The following is a 22,226-nucleotide window of genomic DNA, read 5'->3' as shown; positions in this document are numbered from 1 at the left end:
TGGTTCAAGATTCCTGCTGGTACTATATCTGGCAGCAGCGATATAGGAAGATGCTGAAAGGCATCAACTCATACTACACAGGAGGAGGCAATGGTAAACCCCTCCTGTATTCAACCAAAGAAAACCACAGGGCTCTGTGGGCGCCAGGAATCGAAATTGACTTGACGGCACACTTTACTTACTCATCTGAGTGGTATAAAACTTATAAGTTTTCCAATTCTGCTGAGAACTAAATAAATGGAAAACATTCAGTATCTTTTTAAATCTGATGTAGACCGATTATATTCAATGAGACATACTGTATCGTAAAGGTTGAAAATAAGTTCAAAATACAGTGGGTAGCATCCATAGAATCTCCGGCACACGGCCTCTTCCCCATGCCTTTCTTCCTTATTGAGATTACTCCTGAGCCCCCAAAAAGCCATGGCTATGAGCAAAGAGGCACTTTTTAAAAAGAGATGATTCTCTTTATTTAGCAGGGGGAGAGCAACTGGCCATATCCACCCCTAGTGGTTGTTGCTGGTGTCTATTTTATGTTTCTTTTTTAGACTGCAAGCCCTTTGAGGATAGAGAACCATTTAATTTAAATTTATCTATCTCTACCTCTGTAAACCGCTTTGGGAACGTTTGCTGAAAAGCGATATATAAATATTGGTCATATTCATATGGCTAAGGGTCAGCAGACCTTCAGCAACAGCATGGTGACAGCAGAGGGAGGGACTATTCCAGAAACCTCAAAGAGAATAGCTAGTGGAGACATTCACTATTTCCAGAATTCTCTCCCTCCCCTGGCAGCCCCTCATGAGACAGCACATGCCATTGCAGAAGGTCCCCCACACCTCAGCCAAAACTTTTTGAAGGGCCCGAGATAGGCTCAGTAGTGAAGAGGGGGTGGGAAAGTGCCTTCTGCTGACACACACTGTGCCAGTGACACTGTGGGTACTACCTGGTATGTTTAATATAGAACATAGATGTTTTTCACACTAACTACCCATTTTATTAACAGAATTACTAAGTTTACATTACAGTATTAAAAATATTTGCAAACCTAACTATACAGGAATGCTATATCCCCATTTTAAAAAAATTTCTCCAAACACAAATGTCAACACGTGTTAAAAGCACAGAAAGAAAAATGTTAGCTTTCTTAAATCTAATACCACTCTTGCTCCATGAGCATGTGCACCCTTCCAGTCTCTTTTGTATGCACAGACATTTTCTTTAACTGATTTTATTTTCAAGAAGACTACATACTAGAGTAATTTTTTAAAGCATGGTTAAATGACTGTTAAGCCAGTCATTTTTATTTTAAAATATATGTTTAGCTTATCCCATTCCCCACTTACAGTGCGATACAGTTAACTGAGACTATTAAAACAAGATTCTCAAAAAGGATAAGAGTTCAACAAAGCAATCCTTTGTAGCCAAGCTTTCTGCTAGAGAGTGTGGGCTGAAAGGCTCATATTTCACCTGCTAGTTCATTTCCCTGGCACCAGAATTTCTCCTCAGTTGTTCCTGTAGCTCATTCCAAAGAAACCTTCCTAGTGTGCTGTACATTGTTTGCCTAAATTCTTCATATAGCAGCTAAAATTAGACACCTAGTTCTCAGTCTGGGACCCCCTTTTGCTTCCCTTCTCCCCGCTTTTTGCAAAGACCTATCTTAATACCTATTCTTTCATCTTCCCCTCACCCCCCCACTGGCACAACACTGCTCTATCACTTCTGAATTATCAGCAAAAGGTATGGGGGGAGAAGAGTGTAGTGCCATAATGCCACATTAAGAACTGGTGCAGTGCTATAATCTATTAATGGGATTGCCTTTGCAAAGTATCTAGAAACGTCAACAGGCCCAGGATGCTATGGCCAGGTTACTGAGCAGAGCTAGTTGTTGGGAGCATGGAAAAATATGTTGCTCGCCTGTAACTTATGATCTGGTAGAGATCCGCCGACATTCATAAGAATGGAAGGTTCTGCATCTGCGCAGGACCCTCATGGAAGAATGTCGCAGCTCATCGTGACAACAGAGCCCCACCTCCATGCCCACAGCATGCTATTTAAAGGCCGGCCGGCACCATGTTCCTCAGTTCTTGGACGACCACTGTGGAAGATGATCATCCAGAATCAGGTGAGTTCATCAGCGAAGAAGAATAGCATACACACTCTAAATACATATAACAGAACACTACTGTAGAGGGGTGGTTCGGGAGGGTCTAATGGATGTTGACGGATGTCTACCAGATCATAAGTTACAGGTGAGCAACCTGTTTATCTGGATCAAGATCCATAAGAATGGGTGTTTAGCTAACTCCCAATGGAGGTGGGTGCAGTAGTAGCTGTTGTAACACCCGCTAAAGAACACCTCTCCCAAAGTTTTCCTCGGCAGCAGAGCACAAGTCTATGGCACAATACTTGATGAAAGGTAATTCTGTGGACCAAGTTGCTGCTTTATAGATGCCAATGAAGGTTATCCCGACAGGTGTGCAGCTGATGAAGTGTAGGCAAGGGCAGAGTGGGCCTTAATTGCTTCTGGCGGAGTTACATCCTGTGCCTTGTAGGTCAGCATAATGAGCTAAACTAGCCATCTGAACATTGTCTGGAAATGCAGATGCCTTTAATAGGACCCTTGTATGCTCCAAAAGGTGCTTGGTGGACCTAAAGTCTTTAGTACAGTCTAGGTAATATAAGAGTGACCTACACACATCCAAAGAGTGCATTGCACATTCCAAAGGTGTTGATGGATCCCTGAAGAATGTAGGGAGAACAATATCTTGATTGAGGTGGAATTCAGCTACCACCTTGGGTATAAAGTCGGGATCCATATGCATGAGCACCTTATCAGGATGCATCCTGGTGTACAGGGGAGTCGATCCTCAAAGCTGTCAGTTCTCTAACACACTTTGCCATAGTTATGGCCAGTAGGAAGGCTGTTTTTAAAGTTAACTAGATTGATGGAAGCAGTACCCATTGGTTCAAATGGGCTCTGGGTCAATGCTGAGAGAACCAAGGATATGTTCCACGGTTCCACAGGAGTACGAATAGGTGAGTATACATCCATGAGGCCTTTCAGGAAGGCTTCATTTTCCAGGTGAGAGAAAAGAGTCTTACCACCACAGCCTAGATGTTTGGAAGAGAGTCTCGCCAAATAAACTTTAAGGGACACATTAGCCAAACCCTGTGATTTCAAGCTAGTCAAATAGAGGAGTACATCCTTAATGGTAGCTTGCTTAGGGTGAAAACCATGCTTCCAGGAATATGTCTTAAAACACAGCCATTAGCTAAAGTAGTTGCATCTGGTGCAAGGCTTCCTTTAATTGAACAAGATGCTACTTAGAAGCTGATTCACCATGCCATCAGACAGAGTGTGAGTACATCTGGTGTAGGATATGACTGTTGTCCTGTGTCAGAAGATCTAGTTCTTGTGGCAATCTCTGGTACTGGTTTCCTGATAGTTTGAGTACCTATGGAAACCATGGTTGTCTTGGCCACCATGGAGTCACTAGCATTCATGATGTTGGAGTAATCAGGAGACATGCCATCACACGGCTGATCAATGGGTGTGGTGGGAACATGTACGGCATCTCCCAAGACCAGTCCATCTGGAAGGCAACCCGAGTGATTGCAGGTCGTGACCCATCCTTGAACAAAAACAGGTGCACTTTGTGTTTTTGAAGTTGAGAACAGGTCTAGGGTGGGACTCATCTAGTTGTTGAAGAAGGGAGCAATATATTCCATCCTGATCTCCCACTCGTGTTGCTGCTGTTGCACAAATGTGTGACTCAGATCGTCTGCTAGGACGTTGTCTAGGCCTTTTATGTGGATGGCTATTGGGTAAACCTGATGCATCAGTGCCACAGTTGGAGGCTGAGAGCGCAAAGGGTCCGTGACACTGTTCCACCCTGGCAGCTGATGTAAGCGAGGGCAGTGGTACTGTCCAAATGCATCTCCACAAATCCGAATCCTCTTTGTTGACGTCAAATGTTGGCAGCAGCATCTGACATTGAGGCAAGACTTGCCTTGATGCCAACAGGACGGGTGTATGCAGCGTCGACATTGCAGTTGGAAACTGAAGAGCAGGAGTCACCCGTGTCAATGGAGTCTCTCGGCATCGATCAGCAGGTGTCGAAGCTGCCGAGGAATTAATCAGTGTCGGTGCTGGTGACAGAGACTGAGCCCTCGACGTCGACCACATCAGAGTTGAAGGGCAGTTGGTGTCGAGAGGCTCATGTGGTTTTGATGGATCAGGAGATGTAGTGATCAGACTCCACTCCCGCTAAAGAGTTAACTGGAAGTGGAATCTGTCTTGACTTACAGGCTGGTGACCTCCAGGGCTCAACCAATCAGCACATCAGGCAGATGGGACCTAGAGAGCTGTTGCCAGGAAGAAGGAAGTTTCTTTGTTAAGAAAGAAGCTAGGCTGGAGGTGCTCTGAGGAGGACGTGTGGTCATGGAGGCTAGGTGCAGGAGAATGACTCTGCAGATCCTTGAAAGATAGGAGAGCAGGAAGCTTGAATTCTCATCTGCAGTCTAGCAAGTTCAGTGAAAGGAAACGTAGGCTTTGGCTTCAGGAAGATTAATTTATGGGAAAGTTTGTTTAGTCAGACTCTGTGTTAGAAACTTGTATTTCTTTGGTGCACGCGCTTTTGCATATTCCTGATACTGTTCTATTATTGTTTACCTGTAATGTAATTGAAATAAGAAACACTAGCTACGCCCATCCTACCTGCAAAAAGACTCTATAAACATTTATGTGTGCATTAAAACAACCTATTTTTGTATCTTACTAAGTATTTTTTTTTTATTTAAAAGCTGAGAAAGCCTCAGACAGAAGCAGGCTGTAGTAACTGAATAAAACTGGGCTTTTTTAGTTCTTTTCTTTTTACAAGCCTCTCAGAGTTGGTTTTTAACTCAGGGGAAAGGGAGGGCAAAGGGGGATTTTTCTCTGGTGCCAAGACGTCCTCAGATGTTCAAAAGTTATCAGTTTTTCTCATCCTGTGTAAGCTACACATGGAAGGTTTGTGTACTTAACCAATAGCAAAATAAAGAATTTTCCCTGGGATTCCAACCCAAGCCCAGGGAGTTCAAACTCTGTCGATAAAAGGGGTGGTGGTGGCAGCATTTTGAACCTACTGATAATACAGAATAGTTTTAGGAGAAGCCTAGCCAAGCAGTTCAGCAGGGATGATCCAGCATTTCTTTCCCTCACGTGAGCTTTAATCTGCTACAGGAGACCTTTTCGATGACGAAGAAATTGATGTTGAAGGTTCAATATCAATACCTTCTACTTGGCTTGGGACAGGGATACCTAAAGGGTCATCTTCTCCCATATGAGCTTGCGCATCCATTAATATCTTCTGGAGAGGCTCTTCTCCATGTTCCACCAACACCTGAGTTGTGTTTAGTGAGGATGTGGGAGAAGGCTTCTCCTATGGCTATGCCCAAGCAATGGAACCATCTTCTGAGGAAGATACATCCTATTCTCCTCCCTAATAGGCTTTTGACACTGTGGAAAGACATTCCTCCTTCACCAGACTTATGATTTGCTCGTTTGATAAAAATGTTTTAGTTCCTTGAATTTGTTTTATCTGCTGGTTTTTTTTAGCATTTTTACTGTATTATTTTAGTTACTAGTTATGAGCCACCTCTTTACCCTGTGTAACATTCCCATGCTTGATATTGAAACTACTCCTATAATTAAGACAGGTTTGCTTATGTAAAACAGCTCTATTCTACATTTCTGCATTAATTTAAAAAGCAAAACAAAACACTCCACACACAACCACCACCTGCATAAATAGAAAACTTAAGCCCTCTTCAGACGTTATTGAAAAAAAGACAATACCGTTCCTGTGTACAGTGTCACAAGAACACACCAGCAAGCTCTGTCCCAGTGATGAGGTTTCTGAATGCATCAGCCCCAGAGTGGAGTTCACTGGTGCACTCTCAAGACTCTGTACACACAGTTACAGCGCTCTTATTTTTTCTAATAATGTCTGAAGAGGGCTCTAGGCCTTCACTTCAAGAAGTAGCAGCTCAGAAATAACTTTGTTTCTTTCATTGATTGTGCAGATGGGACACTAAATCTGATGCAATTGTTTTATACATGGCATGATTTTATAACCAAAATCAGAGTGACTGAGAACTGTATCATGTATTCAATTTTCTTACTTAGAGATTCTTTGCCAATGTACAAGAGCAAACACCTCAAAAAGTGATTAGTAAAGTTGTGCCATCGAGTCAGAGTCAACTCCTGGTGACCACAGAGTCCTGTGGTTGTCTTTGGTAGAATATAGGAGGGGTACCATTGCCATCTCCCACACAGAATGAGATGACGCCTTTCAGCATCTCCCTGTATCGCTGCTGCCCAATATAGGTGTTTCCCATAGTCTGGGAAACATAGCAGGGATTCAAACAAGCAACCTCTTGCTCTCTAGGCAAGTTACTTCTCCACTGCACCATTAGGTGGCTAAAAAGTGATTACCATTGCTTAAGTATATAGATTCCACATAGTCATATGTGGATAACACATACATGACTTGAGAGATTCAAAGCAATATTTATTTTGTGAAATGCCTACATAGAAGGACATTTTTGTATGGGGTGGTATATAAATGTACTAGCTAGCTAAATAAATAAATAATGGTTGTGGCAGATCTTTGTAAGGGTCTTTGGGAGAATAACTCTGGCTCCGAGGGTTGGGACTGGCCCCTACTCGGAGGGTGGCTCGGCTCACCAGCTCAAGAGTTGTGCAGCTTGGGTTGGGGTGGGTCAGGCTGCTCTCCGCTCTGTGGGGAAGCCCCACAGTGAGAGGATGTCAGGATTTGATGCCTGGCTGAATCAGCACTACCCTTTCACCCTAGTGTGGAGCAGTCCTCCTTATGAGGCTGACCCACATGGGTGGAGCACCCACACTCTGGTTAATTACAGGTGAAACTTGGAAAATTAGAATATCATGCAAAAGTCTATTAATTTCAGTAATGCAAATTAAAAGGTGAAACTGATATATGAGACAGACGCATTACATGCAAAGCGAGATAAGTCTAGCCTTAATTTGTTATAATTGTGATGATCATGGCGTACAGCTCATGAAAACCCCAAATACACAATCTCACAAAATTAGAATATTACATGGAACCAGTAAGACAAGGATTGAAGAATAGAACAATATTGGACCTCTGAAAAGTATAAGCATGCATATGTATTCAGTACTTGGTTTGGGCCCCTTTTGCAGCAATTACTGCCTCAATGTGGCGTGGCATGGATGCTATCAGCCTGTGGCACTGATGAGGTATTATGGAAGACCAGGATGCTTCATTAGCGGCCTTCAGCAATTCTGCATTGTTTGGTCTCATGTCTCTCATCCTTCTCTTGGCAATGCCCCATAGATTCTCTATGGGGTCAGGTCAGGCGAGTTTGCTGGCCAGTCAACCACAGTACACTGTATACTTTTCAGAGGTCTGATATTGTTCTGTTCTTCAATCCTTGTCTTACTGGTTCCATGTAATATTCTAATTTTGTGAGATTGTGTATTTGGGGTTTTCATGAGCTGTACGCCATGATCATCACAATTATAACAAATTAAGGCTAGACTTATCTCGCTTTGCATGTAATGCGTCTGTCTCATATATCAGTTTCACCTTTTAATTTGCATTACTGAAATTAATGGACTTTTGCACGATATTCTAATTTTCCGAGTTTCACCTGTAAGTTCCTCGTTGCAGGTCTTCGATATTATTTATCAATAAAGTGTCCCTAGTTACTCCAGTTATGTGTATGCTGTCTTTACTGGGGCCTTGGGCTGCAACAATGTGATTCAAAGAGCCTTGTTCTACTTCAGAAACAAAATTGCTTTGTCTACCCTTTTCACTCTGTTTTTAATTCTTCTAATTTTGTTTTTTGTATTGCTTGAAGATTTTATAAAAAACTTTTAAAAACTATTCACATTATGTTTTGAACACTACTATTCTACAAAACTTTTACTAGCTGCCCCACAGTCAACTGTAATATATAGAGCAGCCCGGGGCCCCCACTCAGAGAAGTCATGCACATACAATTATTAGAAGTGCCACAAATAAGACAGTTTAGTTCTGCCTTTTCAAAACTGCCCTGGAGCTACAAAACTAAAGGTTTTTTGTGTGTTTTTTTTAAACCCAGTAAGTAAAAAACACAACCATCAAAAGGAGATAGGTCCAGGGATGTGCACAAGGCAGCTCGGCAGCCGTGGGCACGGCGGGGATCGGTGCCTTTTAAACGGAGGAATCCAAGTGCATACTGGCTCCTCTGGGACTGATGCTGGCCTGCAAAAGACCATGTGTGACTGATTCCTTGATCCCAGCAGCCTGCGTGTGGTTGCCATGTGCATGCAAAGGCTGCTGGGAACAAGGAAACAGATGTGCAAATTCTTTTGCACGGCAGCATCAGTCCCAGATGAACAGTGGAGTAGCAGGTAAGAACCTGCATTCCTCCTTTTAAAAGAAACCAATCCCCTGCCCCACCAGACCAGCTCAGGTGCACCAGTCTGAACCAGTTTGGCTCTTCCATCCTGAGGCACCAAACTGATTCAGGCACATCCCTAGATAGGTCCGATACAGCGTAAGAACCACTGATAAAGAGCAAATCTGTAAGTAACTGAAATATGACCATCTATAAACCAAAAAAGAGCATGATTTCAATAAAAAGAGTAGATTATTCAAGGCTGATTGTGATACATTGTGAAATTCAGATTTCTTTCCAAATTATTCATGCAAAAATAAACTCTAATACCACAATATACTTACTTTGGCAACATTTTTAACTGGTTTTCTCTAAGCTCCAATATCTGAAGTCTAGTTAATCTGTAAGATAAACACAAGATTACCATTAACTATCAATATATTCCTACCTGAAACAGCAACAACTTTGCTTATACAACCATTACAATGACTCAAATAATAGGAGATTGTAATTTGTAAATATGAGTTCAAGAAAAGCCAGTCCATTGTGATATTTTCCAGAATGTTTCAGAATATTAACAATTTAACATCTGATGTGGGACAAGTTAGAAGTCACACAGGAGTAGCAATACCAAGGCCCATACAATACAACCAGTGCTGGCTTCTGAGGTGGACATGCCACTCTGCCCCTGCCTTATCAGCACCAACCCTGCAGGCCAAACCCAATGCTGACACTGCCGCTCTTTCCCCTCGCTGGCCTAACCTTCCAAGGGACACACTGACCTTTAGCTGCAGGGCTGCTTGCTGCTGCAGGCCAGACAGCTGCATCCAGCTTCCCTTGGGGCCCTTCTCCTCCTCGCCACCACTGCTCCAGGACCAGTATTCTCTCTTTCTCTCCAGCACCAAGCTTATCCTTTTTGTCTCTTCCATTTTGAGAGGAAACAAAAAGGAAAAGCTTGATGCCGGAGAGACAGCAGTGCGAGAGAGCTAGTGCTGGTAAAGGGGAAAAAACGGGCCAGAAAGCAAGAGACAGAGTCTGCCCCAGAAGGTGAAGTTGGGGGGGGGGGGGCGCACATCAGTGCCAGGTTCCGGCATGGAGAGTGGCAACAGTAATGCAGAGCCAGAGAGGGAGAAGAAAGGAAAAATCTTAGAACAGGGTCAGTGGCAGTGGAAAGGAAGCAGGCTGGCAGTAGCAGGTGGAATAACACTCATGTCAGGGAGGAGGGTGCCTGTACTCACTGTCCCATGGGACATTCCACGCTTGAGGCCATCACCTCACTTTGCTTAAAGGGAAAGTTGCCCTAGAACCCTCTTTGTTCTGGAAATACTTTAATCCATAAAAACAAGACCAGTCTTGTTTGGGTTGGTTAACTCAAAGTATTTCAAGAACAGCTGTATTCTAGGGCAGCTTTCTCTTTTTAAAAAGCAAGGTAATGGCCTCAGGTGTGGAGTATGCCATGGGGCAGTGAGTTTCTTACAGCTATCCAAAGTAAATTTCATCCAAACAGCTGTCCAATTTCACGCAAAAAATCAAAATACACTGTAGGTGTGTAACCATCGCTTCCTAGCTGCTGGTAAAACATGTGAAACAGGCAATCATTCTTTCCCTCCACTCTGACAGCCTTTTTATAAATTTGATCTTTATCTCCTCTAATCTTTTTTCTAGCTAAATGCCTTTTATCTGCTGTCTGTTCTCTAAAAAATATGTTTCTCCATCTATAAACATGATGAACTGAACTCAACCCCATACAACAGCTGAAACACAGCCAGTGCCAAATAGAGCTTGGCCTTGTATGACTTGTGTATGGCATATACAATCCATCAAGCATACCAAAATGGCATTTGCCTTTTTTGCAACAACATTCAAAAGGCAAACCACTATAACAACGCTCTCACTGATTTTCTAATGCTTTGTTACTAATGTTAGCAATGTTATATTACTACTACTACTAATAATAATAATAATAATGTTATATTACTAATAGTAATAATAATTTGTCTAGTGTCTTCAAGTGCTCAAAGCGTTTCGCCTGACTTATCCCATTATTCGTGCACCATCTCTGTAAGGCAAGTATTATCCTCATATTGCAGGTGAAGGGAGTATAGCTTTGATTTATCTTTTCTCTGACAGGGTGGATAAAAACATATTTTAAAACACAAAACTTAAAAGTCAGATTTTAAATTACTCTCTCATCATAAACATGCTACACCTACACTTAAAATCTTTAAAAAATGAATGAATGGCTCTCTCAGACACTGAGTTACCTATCAATCCAACATTTCAGTCTCATCTCATTAAAATGGCTCTATTCTATCTAGCACTGCTCAGTAACTACCAGCTCTTGCTTCTAGAAGTGTCTGGCAGAGGCGTATCTAGGGAAAATAGCACCTAGGGCAAGAACTGAAATTGCGCCCCCCTGTCCAAACATCTGACACCCATCTTTCAGATAATTTTACCATAATATCAGCTCAAAAATACAAGTCAAGCTCGTTAATCTTTTAATATTTCAAAAACTATTTAGCAGTGGACATAGCCAGACCAAAAAATGCTGGAAAACTACAAATTTCAGTACGCTGGGGCTCATGAAATAGCCAAATACTATGTGGAGGTGTACTTGGAAAACTAAACAGAAGTGCCTGTCTAATTCTCTATTATGCATTGTAGCATCACTATTACATATGTTTTTAAAATAAATGGAGAATTTGACTTATCCCTGATACTCTGAAAATAATTAAAGGATATGCAGAGTAAACTGTGTCAATGCTTGGAATATATTCTAGTATTTCAGAAAGACTGTTAAAATGAGAGAAAGAGAGAAAGAAACTCCCAGTCGGCCTTAATACTAAGGATTTCACTGATTCAAAGTCAAACTCACCATTAATAGCCATATTATTAAGACATCACATTTAACTCACTTATCACAAGAAGCAAAGTAAGAGCAAATGAATACAATCCTAGCTCATAAGCTTCAGCTCAGTATTCACAAGCCCTGATTCTCTGTACATAGTGCCAAACTAAATATGTGTACAGTGACTTATATTGTATTAATTTTTTTAATTTTTTTTAAACTACAGTCCCTTCGGAGGGCTTCCTAAAGGCCATGGGGTGGTGGTCTGCAAAGGTTTCCCCTCCCCACCTGGCCTCTAGGGCCTTGCAGGGCCCATTTGAGCACGTGCGGTGGCCATTTTTAAAAATAAATTTTGTTTAAAAAACTGGCCGCTGAAAACAAAATGGCCTCTGTGAGTCCTGGGATGGCCTAGGGCCTCACAGAGGCCATTTGAGCATGCACAGTGGCCATTTTGTTTTCAGTGGCCATTTATTTATTTTTTTAATTTTTAAAAGTGGCGCCACCCTTCAAGTGGTGCCCGGGGCATGTGCCCTGCCTGCCCCACCCTAGATACACCCCTGGTGTCTGGGCTTCCAGTTGCTGTTCATAAACAGACTGAAGTCACATGTGCAGAGGCACAGGCTGGATAGGACTGCCATTTGTGGTGTGGTGGGCTGCAGGGCAGAGGAGTTAGTTAAGACAGATTGGTATTTGCTCAAAGCTTTTTAAAAAACCAGCTGGGAGTTGAAAAAGCAGGAAAACTCAAATTTATCACAAAAATTACAGTGGGAGTGAGGAAGATGAGTTCCAGTTTTAGGATAAAGACGGCTTTTAAGGTTGTGATGACATGACTGTTAAAAGTGTCTAAAATCTGAATATACATTTTAAAAAAATAGTATTTAAGGTCAGCCTGGGCAATGGAGACTGCTACAATTGCAAATGCAAAACATTTATCTAACATTTAAGATGATTCTTTTAATAACAAATCAGTATTCTTTTGTTTGTGTATGTGATTTAATCCTAATGTAATATTGCTGCATCTGCAATTTATCACAAGTAATGAGTAAAGGTGTCCATTACATTAAAAGCAGGTGTACCATTTCCTAAATTGGCAAAAATCAAGTTATCTTTAAAATTACAGTAAGTATATCCTCCAGGATGTTGTGAATGCTCTATTGAGTCCTAAATTAACATGTTCTAGTGATCAGATTTGTGCCATTGTTTAAGAAATATGTGAAGCAGCATCAATGGGAAACTTGATTTAAATCAGGTTTTTCTCTTGGTGATTTAAATCACCTTGCTTTAAGTTTAAATTAATCCACCCTGCTCTCTAATAACATACACAACACCAGCTACTGCCCAACATGAAATGCTAGACCCCACACAATCAACACATAGAACCTGTTGACTTCCTAATTTGTATACAAAAATTACCTTCCAAAATTGGCTGGTAAGAACTCAAGAAAAGCATCGTTCAGGTATAGCTGTGTTAGGTTTAACAACTGTGAAAATCCATCTGGAAGCCTAGTCAAATTTAAAAAATGGAAATAGAATTAGGAAATACAAGAGCATATGCTTCATTTGAATACAAATTTGACATTCTGCCCCACACATGCTAGAAAAGGTTTTTAAAAACTTACTTTGAAATAGGGTTTACACTGGCCTCAACAACTGCCAAAACTTTACAGTTTTTGATATTTTCTGGAAACTCCTGTATGCCTGTAAAAGCAGCGTATACAAAACACGTTATCAGAAAAGAATAATTTCTTAAAGAACATCACTGTAAATTTATTTTCTGGGGATTACAACAGAGTACAGGTGTGACAGACCACATGCCTTTGGTTTCACACCCAGTTTTTATTGAGGTCTTCTGCTTATGCGATGGATAACACTTCCAAACTGGTACTGTAAACAGTGCAGCAGGAAACATATGAATGGCTTTCATGCATTTCTAAAGATTCAGAAGTTTTACTCAGGGCTGTGCATACTCTACAATTTCTCAGAAATATAGAAAAGCCGCAAAATACAATACTGGTTGCGATAGTCAAATTATTAAGAATCTCAGTTTTCTGTTTTCTTTTCTTTTTTAAATTGTTCTTAGTCCTTATGACTATGCTTAAAAATGTGTAGCAATGCCTGGTAAAATCTCAGAAACTAGAGGAACTGATGAATATTTCCAGGGGTCTGAAGACTGTGCTTCAGTATCTTTCAACGTAACTAGCAGTAACAGAATTATGGAAAGTAGAAGACTTCATACTTTCCATAACAAGGGAAACCATGCCCATTTTCCTGGTTTGCATAATTTAAGCAGGTTGTAAACACAACATTTTCTTGTCACAGAATCTAGATTACCATGGTACAACATTCTGATTTATTTAATTTTCAAATGCAGAGCATCCTTCTCCTCTTGAATAAAGAGACCCTAACTTTGACTTCTGGCTTATGCTCCGAGACAGTAGTTATATTAATATACATTGAATGCAACAGACTGGAAAAAAGAGCATGGAAAGGAGATGAAGTAGTCTAGGAAAATGGTGTCAGACAGTTTCTGACAATCTTGGTCTACTTAAGTATGAGTAGCACCAATGATGATACAAAAATCAAAATAATGTTTACAAATAAAACCTTTCAGTGTGTTAATCCAGTGTAATGCAACCTTGATTCAAGTGGAAATTACTTGGAGGTTGATATAGTTGCTTGCTCTTTACAAATGTAATGATAATTGACTAAAGAGCAACAATAGTTCACATTTGAATGCCATCTTTTAACTCACAATGCTGAGTTCAACATAGCTTGATAGGAACAGTTATGAAGTATAACGCAAAATATGTTCATTTAACCCTCATCTGGAGTAAAGGTTTTTTGTCTGTTTTTTTAAAATCCAGTAGGACTTCCTACTTCCAAGTAGTCCAATTGGTTATACTGGATGCCCTCCAACTTTTCCAGGTTACAGAACCTACAATAATTTGATATTTGACTTCAAGGGAGTGCTGCAGTGACCCCTACATCCCCCCAAATGATGCCTTGTGTGACTGCACAACTCACCGAGAATGCCAGTTGTTTGCTAAGAAAAATGAACATTTCAAACCACTCACTAATGAGGATCCGTATTCTCTTCTCATCATTTCAGCTGAAAGGACACACTGTGACTAACCTAAAAGCAATCAACACAGGTCTGGGAGCTGGACAAGTGCATTCTACAAGCCAGGCTCCCACAATCACATTTTTTGCTTGGTTTCTTGAGAGCTGTCCTTGGGCACACATACAATACCAACATCTGTTGTCTAACCAAGCCAAATACATATTATATTGGTTCCCTTTGTGAATGTGGTTGTTTATCTGGGGGTACGTCTGGCTAGTTGTGTCTCATAGTGCCCACATAGGTCAACTCCTTGCTAAAGAGAACTCTCTGCCAGCTATACTCTGGAGAAGTCGTTATAACCCAACCAAATCCTACGAGGGCAGGTTCAGATGAACACAGCCCTGCACATGTGAAAACATCAGGTCTGCAGCAAGAACGCCCTGCCCAAACATCACTAGTGGATGCACCCATGCACTTTTGGCACATCCTTTAGTCACATGAGGGACATGCTAATCTGAATCACCCCTCTACATGTGCTCCAACAAGGTTTTGGAGTGCATGTAGAAGGGTGATTCACCTGAAGTGGCCTCAAGTGTTGTTCCATAGCTTGGCTGTATACATTGCTGCACAACTTGAAGGCCTTCTTGTCTTTGTTGCAGTCTGCCAGCTTGCTTCCCAAGGTAAACAACACCTCAGTAAGTAGGATGTTTCTGTATCACAGCACCACCAAATTTTCAAACCGTACTCCTTTGGTTTGCTTGGCACATGTTGGCAGAAGGGACAGCACCTTGAAAACCTAACAGCTGCTCTTCAACGGCTAGGTCAGACCCAGGAATGTAGCATTCTTGCACAAACAAGCTATAGATACATCTAATGGTGCCTGCCAGGTTGGCAATCACTCTTTTTTGTCATGGGGATCTGTTATCAAATCTTAAATTACTTGTGATGTCTTCAAGTCAAACCATCTTAGCTACACTGTGGCACAGAAATAGGAAGGCCACAATTGTACTGCCCACAGTCCCTGCAGCGCTTCATGATTGGCATGCAACACACCAGCAGTTACTAGCAGGCCAAGATACACTTTCAGTTCTGTTAGGTCAAGGTGCTTCAATTAGTACACAGGAAGCTGTAGCCTACTGAGTCAGACCACTGCATCTATCTAGAGCAGCCAGTCAGACTATTCTGACTGGTAATGGCTCTCCAGGGCTTCAGGCAGTATTCTGATTCCTTCCTCATGGTCCTCCCTCTCTCAGTCTCAGATTGTGGGGAGGGAATTGCTTCACTCACATTTCCCTTCTCCTGCTGGACTACTCTTGGTCTGGTCTCTCACTAGACCCCCACCTCAGCACTGCTCATTGACCCTAAATGCCTTTCATCACTGACCCATGCACTGATTCTAAATACCTTTCAAAGGCCTCTCACTTCCTCTTCCATTTCCTATTTCCACCCCAATCCTTGCCCAGCCTCCTTTCGGCATTTCCTACACCCACCTCCTCATCAGTGTTCCCTCTAAGGTGTGCACATGTACACAAGTTTTTTGATGTCTGACTCAGTTAATTTTAGATTCTGCTCAGAATCAGGAAGGATCCATTCTGACTGCACATGTGCACACACTGCCTTGATACTGCCACCCAGAACAAAACTCATTCCATTGGAGTGAATGAAGCAAGCTCCCACTTAACATACCAGGTATAAAAATCCAAATAATATTCAGTCCTTAAATAAAGGACATATCAGATATTACACTAAGAACCAGTGTGGTATAGTGGTTAGAGTGTTGGACTAGGACCAGGAAGACCCGGGTTCAAATCCCCATTCAGCCATGAAACTCACTGGGTGACTCTGGGCCAGTCATGTATCTCTCAGCCTAATCTACCTCACAGGGTTGTTGCGAGGATAAACACAACCATATATACTGCTCTGGGCTCCTTGGAGGAAGAGTGGGATAAAATAAAGCAATAACTAGAGGTAACACTGCTCATCATATCCCAGGGCCATTTCTGGTGTCAGAATCTCCATCTCACTTCCATTGTTTATGTCAATTGCTACACTAGATGGCCCCCTGTTCAGCTTCCTCCCATCTCTTGGCCAGCACTACTCACTCTGGCCAGGCCTTGCTACAAGATAGGCTTGAGCAGTGTGTCAGGATCCCATACCATTCCAACATATCCCAATGTTGCTTCCCTCTTTCTGGGTGAGTCAGGCAGAGGACATGATGTGAGGGACTGACGGTGTCTCCAATTGTTTCACACAGTATCCCTGTATGCTCACACTGATGTATGCACTTGGTCAGAGATGGGACCAGTTTTGCTATTTTTTGGCTTAACCATATTTTGCCATTTCTGCTTGCCGTGTAACCCATTATCTCAGTACCTTCACTGGCAGGTGAGAGAGGAACGAACAGCAGACTGCTCAGTGCCACACATCCCACCTCTACATCTTGCTCTCTCCACTTGGAACCAAGCTTTGATGTGCCACACCCCCGCACCCACTTTGTGGGGCTGTATTCCACTAGGAGAAACCGGATAAGACCAGACACATAGTGTGGGTGGTTGATCCACTGAAGCCAAGCTTACTTACACTTACATGTTGTAGTTGTTTCTTTTGTGATCCCTTTGGCTTTGTTGTGGTGGCTAAAATCCCTGCTTCTGTGAGGTCAGACGCTTCTGGCTGTTTTACTTGTTCAAAACATTAGGTCTGACACTGTGAGAAGAGCTGGTTTCATCTGACCTAACTCAGGAGCACAGAACTATGCAGTGCCTCACATTATTTTTCCAACATTAACATCTTTCAAGGTCAACTGAACTTGCAGGGGGAAACAAAACTGAAATTTCCAAAGAAAAACAGTGTGTTCTCTCCCATCCCAAATGGCTTTAAATGGGCATGGGATAGCAACCATCCCACCATAGAAAGTCTATCTATTTGTGGGTGGTTTTCTCCCAACTGACTTAATATGGGGATGGGATAGAAACCACCCAAATGAAGGGAATCCATTTTGGGGTGGTTTTCTACACTGCATCATATTTTTATTAACAACATAAATATTATTGGGGGGGCAGGAGGGAGAACATACTTGTAGATATACTGTGTACCAGAGTGAGAGTTTGACAACAAAAGCATAGCTGGGACAAGTTTGTTTAACATTTGACAACTATAATTAATAGTTCTTTAATTGACAGCTTTAATTGACAACTATACACCACAACTTGTGTATATATTTATGACATGCTCACTGAAAAGGGAATACAAAATTAGTCATTTTCATATCGGGCATAGTGTGAACTTCATACTTTTGCATCTCCTTTTTTTAAAAATAAAGGTATTTCTCTGCATCTATTTTGGCTCATGTTTGACATCACCTTTGTCCCTCAACCACCACCTTACTCTATATACTGTAAATATTCTTTACAGTATATTGTTCCGATATTTCCACACTGCTTCCACATGTGTGGGATGTGACATGACTGGAAATGTACTCATTCCCATCTCTCACGCCAGACAAAAATACATACTATTACAGTGTACATACAGCATTTACACTATACAAGCTGGGGGTTCACAATAAATTACAGAGTGGGGGATCGAGAGACAACAGAGAAACTCTCTTCACCCCCACAGCATCACACCTTTGAACTCTAGGGCTAGAAGTGAAGGCTTCCCCTGAAGTTCAGCAGTCTAGCATTATACACAACTGCTCTATATCACTGACTGCTGAGGTTTGGGGATCTGGTGAGTAGAAAGCTGCTCTTCTAGCCCTAAACTTGAGCATCTCACTGAAAGATATTTCCCTATGCTGCCCTAGAGTTCTCTCATACCATCCCTTTAGGATAGTATAAGTTGTTACAGGACTGAGCAAGCCAACTCCCCACCATTCCCTCCGCTTTCCTTTATCAAAGAGCGACAGACAGACCTATGGGGCAGTTGTTACCAAAAGAGAATAGAAGGCCCAGCACTACAGAGACAGGTATGTTGCATTACTATACAACACATATGAGTAATAAATTGGGGCCATTCAAGAGCAAAAGATCCAATGAGTGTGACCGATTAATTGATAATGAATTGGTTAAACAAAATAGAGTATATAAACCCCTCAAAAGAAGATTTGCTTTCTGTAATGAGCTACTTAGTCCATATGTCATTTATTTTGTTTTAACTAATGTTTTAACATTTTCTGTTATTTATTTTGTTTTGTTGTAAGCTGCCCAGAGCAAGTATAAAAATATAGTTAGTCAAAATCTGAGAGTGTCAAATCTACAAATGAATTCAAATTCAAGTAGCTTTACACTAAAGTTTTACACTCTTGTCCGACATGGCTTATAGCATCTGGCAGAAGAGTTGTTGTAGAAGGCCTGGTACATATTATAAATGCTTCTCTGAGGGAGGGCAGGATGCCTCCTTGCCTTAAAGAAGCAATCATTAGACATCTTCTGAAGAAGCCTGTGTTGGATCCCTCAGAGTTAAGCAACTATAGGCCTGTCTCCAACCTTCCATAGTTGGGCAAGGTAATGGAGAGGATAGTGTCCTCCTACCTCCTGGCAGTCTTGGAGGAAACCGATTATCTAGACCCATTTCAAACTGACTTTCAGGTGGGCTACTGGGTGGAGACTGGCTTGACTGGCCTGATGAATTATCTCCAATTAGGAATTGACAGAGGGAGTGTGACTCTGTTGGTCCTTTTGGATCTTTCAGCAGCTTTTAATACTACCAACCATAGTATTGGATCTCTCGGCAACTTTCAATACTATCAGCTATCAATCCTTCTGGAACATCTGAGGGAACTTGGGGTGGGAGGCACTACTTTGCAGAGGCTCCGCTCCTACTTCTCAGGCAAATTCTAGATGGTGTTGCTTCCTCCTCCACTGGAAGCGGGAAGCACTTACAGAGTGTGCGGGTAGAGGACAAGGCAGAGAGGGAAAGAAGAGGGCAGGGAAAGGAGAGACAGCAGTGGGACAAGGCAAACAGGCAGTAGAGATAGAGGAGGGTGAGTTGAGCTCCCTCAGGGTGGGGGGTGGGGGCTGTGTACCATGTTTCTCAAGCACTGGCTATGCCAGTGGCGTGGACAACACAGCTATATGGACTGATTATCTGAGTCCGCCTAAGGCAATTTCATATGTTGCTAATTATGGGAACTTTCAGTTCTGTTACAGAATGTCCAGTCACACCTAAATGCAACCAAACTTTTTTGTTTAGTGTTTTCAATTTTTAACTGAATGCAACAAAGGTAGGGGGGAACCCAGTGCCCCATTTTGGAGAGTGACACAGGGCTGCTTAACATATTGAACAAAACATGGTTTGTTTGGTCAGGAATGTGAACCAAGTATTTCCCCTGCCCCCAGTTCAATTGCAGAATCATAACGTTTCAATTTAGGCTTGTTAAACCATAACTTCCCAGCTCATGAGAAGCCAGGAACTATGGTTTAACTCGGGTTTTCAAGCTAGCATGCTTTTGTAAGTCAAAGTTAAACCACAGTTCCTAGTTTTGTATAAGCCACAGAGCTTTAACAAGCTAGGATGTCTGGCAACATGCAAGGTAAGGAGGAAAGAGAGTAGAGGGCAGGGCGAAGTATGCAGGCTCTACTCTCATTCCCAGTAAACCATGTTTTATTGATAATGTAAACAAGCTCAAAAATAAAGCAAAATTTAACAGAGTATACACATGTGGATACCACCACTCTGGGCATTTTAAAAATGTAATGTGGTATTTATTGCACCATCTTTACAAAACAAGGAATTGCTAAAACAAGCATGAGGTACAAGTCAAAATCATGCACACCAACTTTCCATTTTCCTCTATGGATGAGTGGAAAATGTCCTCTATGCATTCACAGTTATTCTGTACCATGCACATGAAGTGTATCCCCTAACATCACTCATACAAAATTCCATGTGCTCACTGGTTTTTGCTATTACACTTGACATCTTTTACAAGGCAATTCTATGTAAAGTTTAATTCTTTCCAACACAATCCAAAGGGGGAGAGTAACTAGCCCTTTCCACCCTCAGCATAGTACTTCCAGTGACTGTTGCTGGTGTCTATCTTATGTTTCTTTTTAGATTGTGAGCCCTTTGAGGACAGGGATCCATCTTATTTATTTATTATTTCTCTGTGTAAACCGCACCGCCCTGAGCTGTTTTCAGAAGGGTGGTATAGAAATTGAATAAATAAATAATCAATAAATATTACAGTCTACTAGGGATGTGCACAGAACTGGTGGGGGCTGGTTCGAAGGCGAGGGTTGGACAATTTTAAGAGCGGGGGAGGGTGCAAGTTGATGCCCGCGCCCAAGCTACTTCCACCTACCGTACTTCTAGTCCGAAGAGCAGACGGAGCAGCTGGGAGGGACACTGCCACCCCGCCAGACCGGTTTTCAAGTGAGCGCCGGCGGGGGGAAAGCGGAGGGAGGAGTAAGTGCACCCTCCCCCACTCTTAAAGTTGTCCCATCCCCACCTTCGAACCACTCGAATCACCCATAAAAGGGCCTCCAAACAGGTTCGTGCACATCCCTACAATCTACTCTATCTTAGGACTACTTTACTGCTAAACTTTGCAGTTCATACGCAGTTCATACGCAGTCTCGGGGTGCTTCTGGACACAAAACTCTCCCTGGTGTCCCAGGTTGAGGCAGTGGCCAGAGGTGCCTTTTATCAGCTTCGGCTGATACACCAGCTGCGTCCATTTCTTGAGATAAATGACCTCAGAACAGTAGTACATCTGCTGGTCACCTCCAGACTTGACTACTGCAATGTACTCTATGTGGGGCTGCCTTTGTACGTAGTCTCAAAACTGCAATTAGTCCAGAATGCAGTGGCCAGATTGGTCTCTGGGTCATCTTGGAGAGACCATATCACTCATATCTTAAAACATCTACAGTGGATGCCAGTAAGTTTCCAGGCACAGTAAAAGGTATTGGTTATGGTATGGAACTGCACTCTCCTAAGAAGATAAAGCACTTTCCTATAGATCAGGCAAGTCACATACAGCAAGATTTTAGCGCTTATTAAAATAATCTAGACAACTGTCAGCAATTCCTACCTAGTTCCCTAAGCACGTTGCAGGTCCTAACCAGACAAAAGGAGAAAAAACACTGCATAAACTTGCACCATTACACAGATACCACATTTAATATTTTTTAAATCTCAACAGTGCAAAGAGAATAGCATTAAAAACAAATCAAACAAGGCCAAATCTCAGCTGGCAGCTTTCTACTGCAAGTAGGAAAAACACAACGCCAAGTCTTGGCTATAATTATTTGGGTAAGGAGTCTATATTGAAAGGATGCTTGCCAGATAGTTAAAGTCCCCAGGCATCATACTGAAACACCCAATATCAAAATACCCCTTAAAAAGAACACAAGAGGCCAAACACGCCTTTCTGCACTCATTAAATTGATTTTCGAACTTGCCCGTATCCAAGACTTTAAAATATGTGAATATTCATTACAGAATAGTGGAACTGCTGTGAAAACAGGGGACATTAGCTGCAATCTTGCACATAGATAAGTTGCTTGAATCCCACTGTCAGTGGGAAATGTAGATGTATAACCAAACACTGCAGTCAACAGAGCTGGTTCATTTCAACAACCTGAAAGCCTTAAAGACTATTAGCTTCACCAGACAAAACAAAGATGGGAAGAGACCAGCCAGCTACTTTGCTCTCTAGTTAAGAACTACTCCTGCCAAAGCAAGTGTGCAACAAGGTTCTCTCTAGGAGTGTGCACGAAACAAATGTTGCAGTTTGGTTTGAATTTGGACCAAACTGCTGGTGCTCGAACCGGTTTGGTGGTTAGAAGCGCTATGCTTGTAAAGGGGAATCAGGTGAGGATACACCTTTATTTATTTATCATGATTTTATACTGCCTGATATGTACATCTCTGGGTGGTGTACAA

General features: G+C 42.0%; 1 protein-coding gene across 3 annotated transcripts in view; it reads right to left on the bottom strand.

Moving 5' to 3' along the window:
- ERBIN (erbb2 interacting protein) overlaps positions 1 to 22,226 on the bottom strand; it is a 190,442-nt gene that overhangs the window by 75,075 nt on the left and 93,141 nt on the right. For all 3 annotated transcript variants that reach the window (XM_053296275.1, XM_053296274.1, XM_053296276.1), the window contains 3 exons: positions 12,898 to 12,976; positions 12,692 to 12,781; positions 8,775 to 8,831 (listed from right to left, as the gene is read on the bottom strand). In XM_053296275.1, the coding sequence (XP_053152250.1) occupies positions 8,775 to 8,831; positions 12,692 to 12,781; positions 12,898 to 12,976 (226 nt within the window). The remainder of the gene's footprint in view (positions 1 to 8,774; positions 8,832 to 12,691; positions 12,782 to 12,897; positions 12,977 to 22,226) is intronic.

The sequence above is a fragment of the Hemicordylus capensis genome, chromosome 2 (genome assembly GCF_027244095.1).
Source record: "Hemicordylus capensis ecotype Gifberg chromosome 2, rHemCap1.1.pri, whole genome shotgun sequence".
Classification (NCBI taxonomy): Eukaryota; Metazoa; Chordata; class Lepidosauria; order Squamata; family Cordylidae; genus Hemicordylus; species Hemicordylus capensis.
The sequence above is the reverse complement of the archived record's forward strand: the minus strand, read 5'-3'. Positions and strand labels throughout refer to the sequence as shown.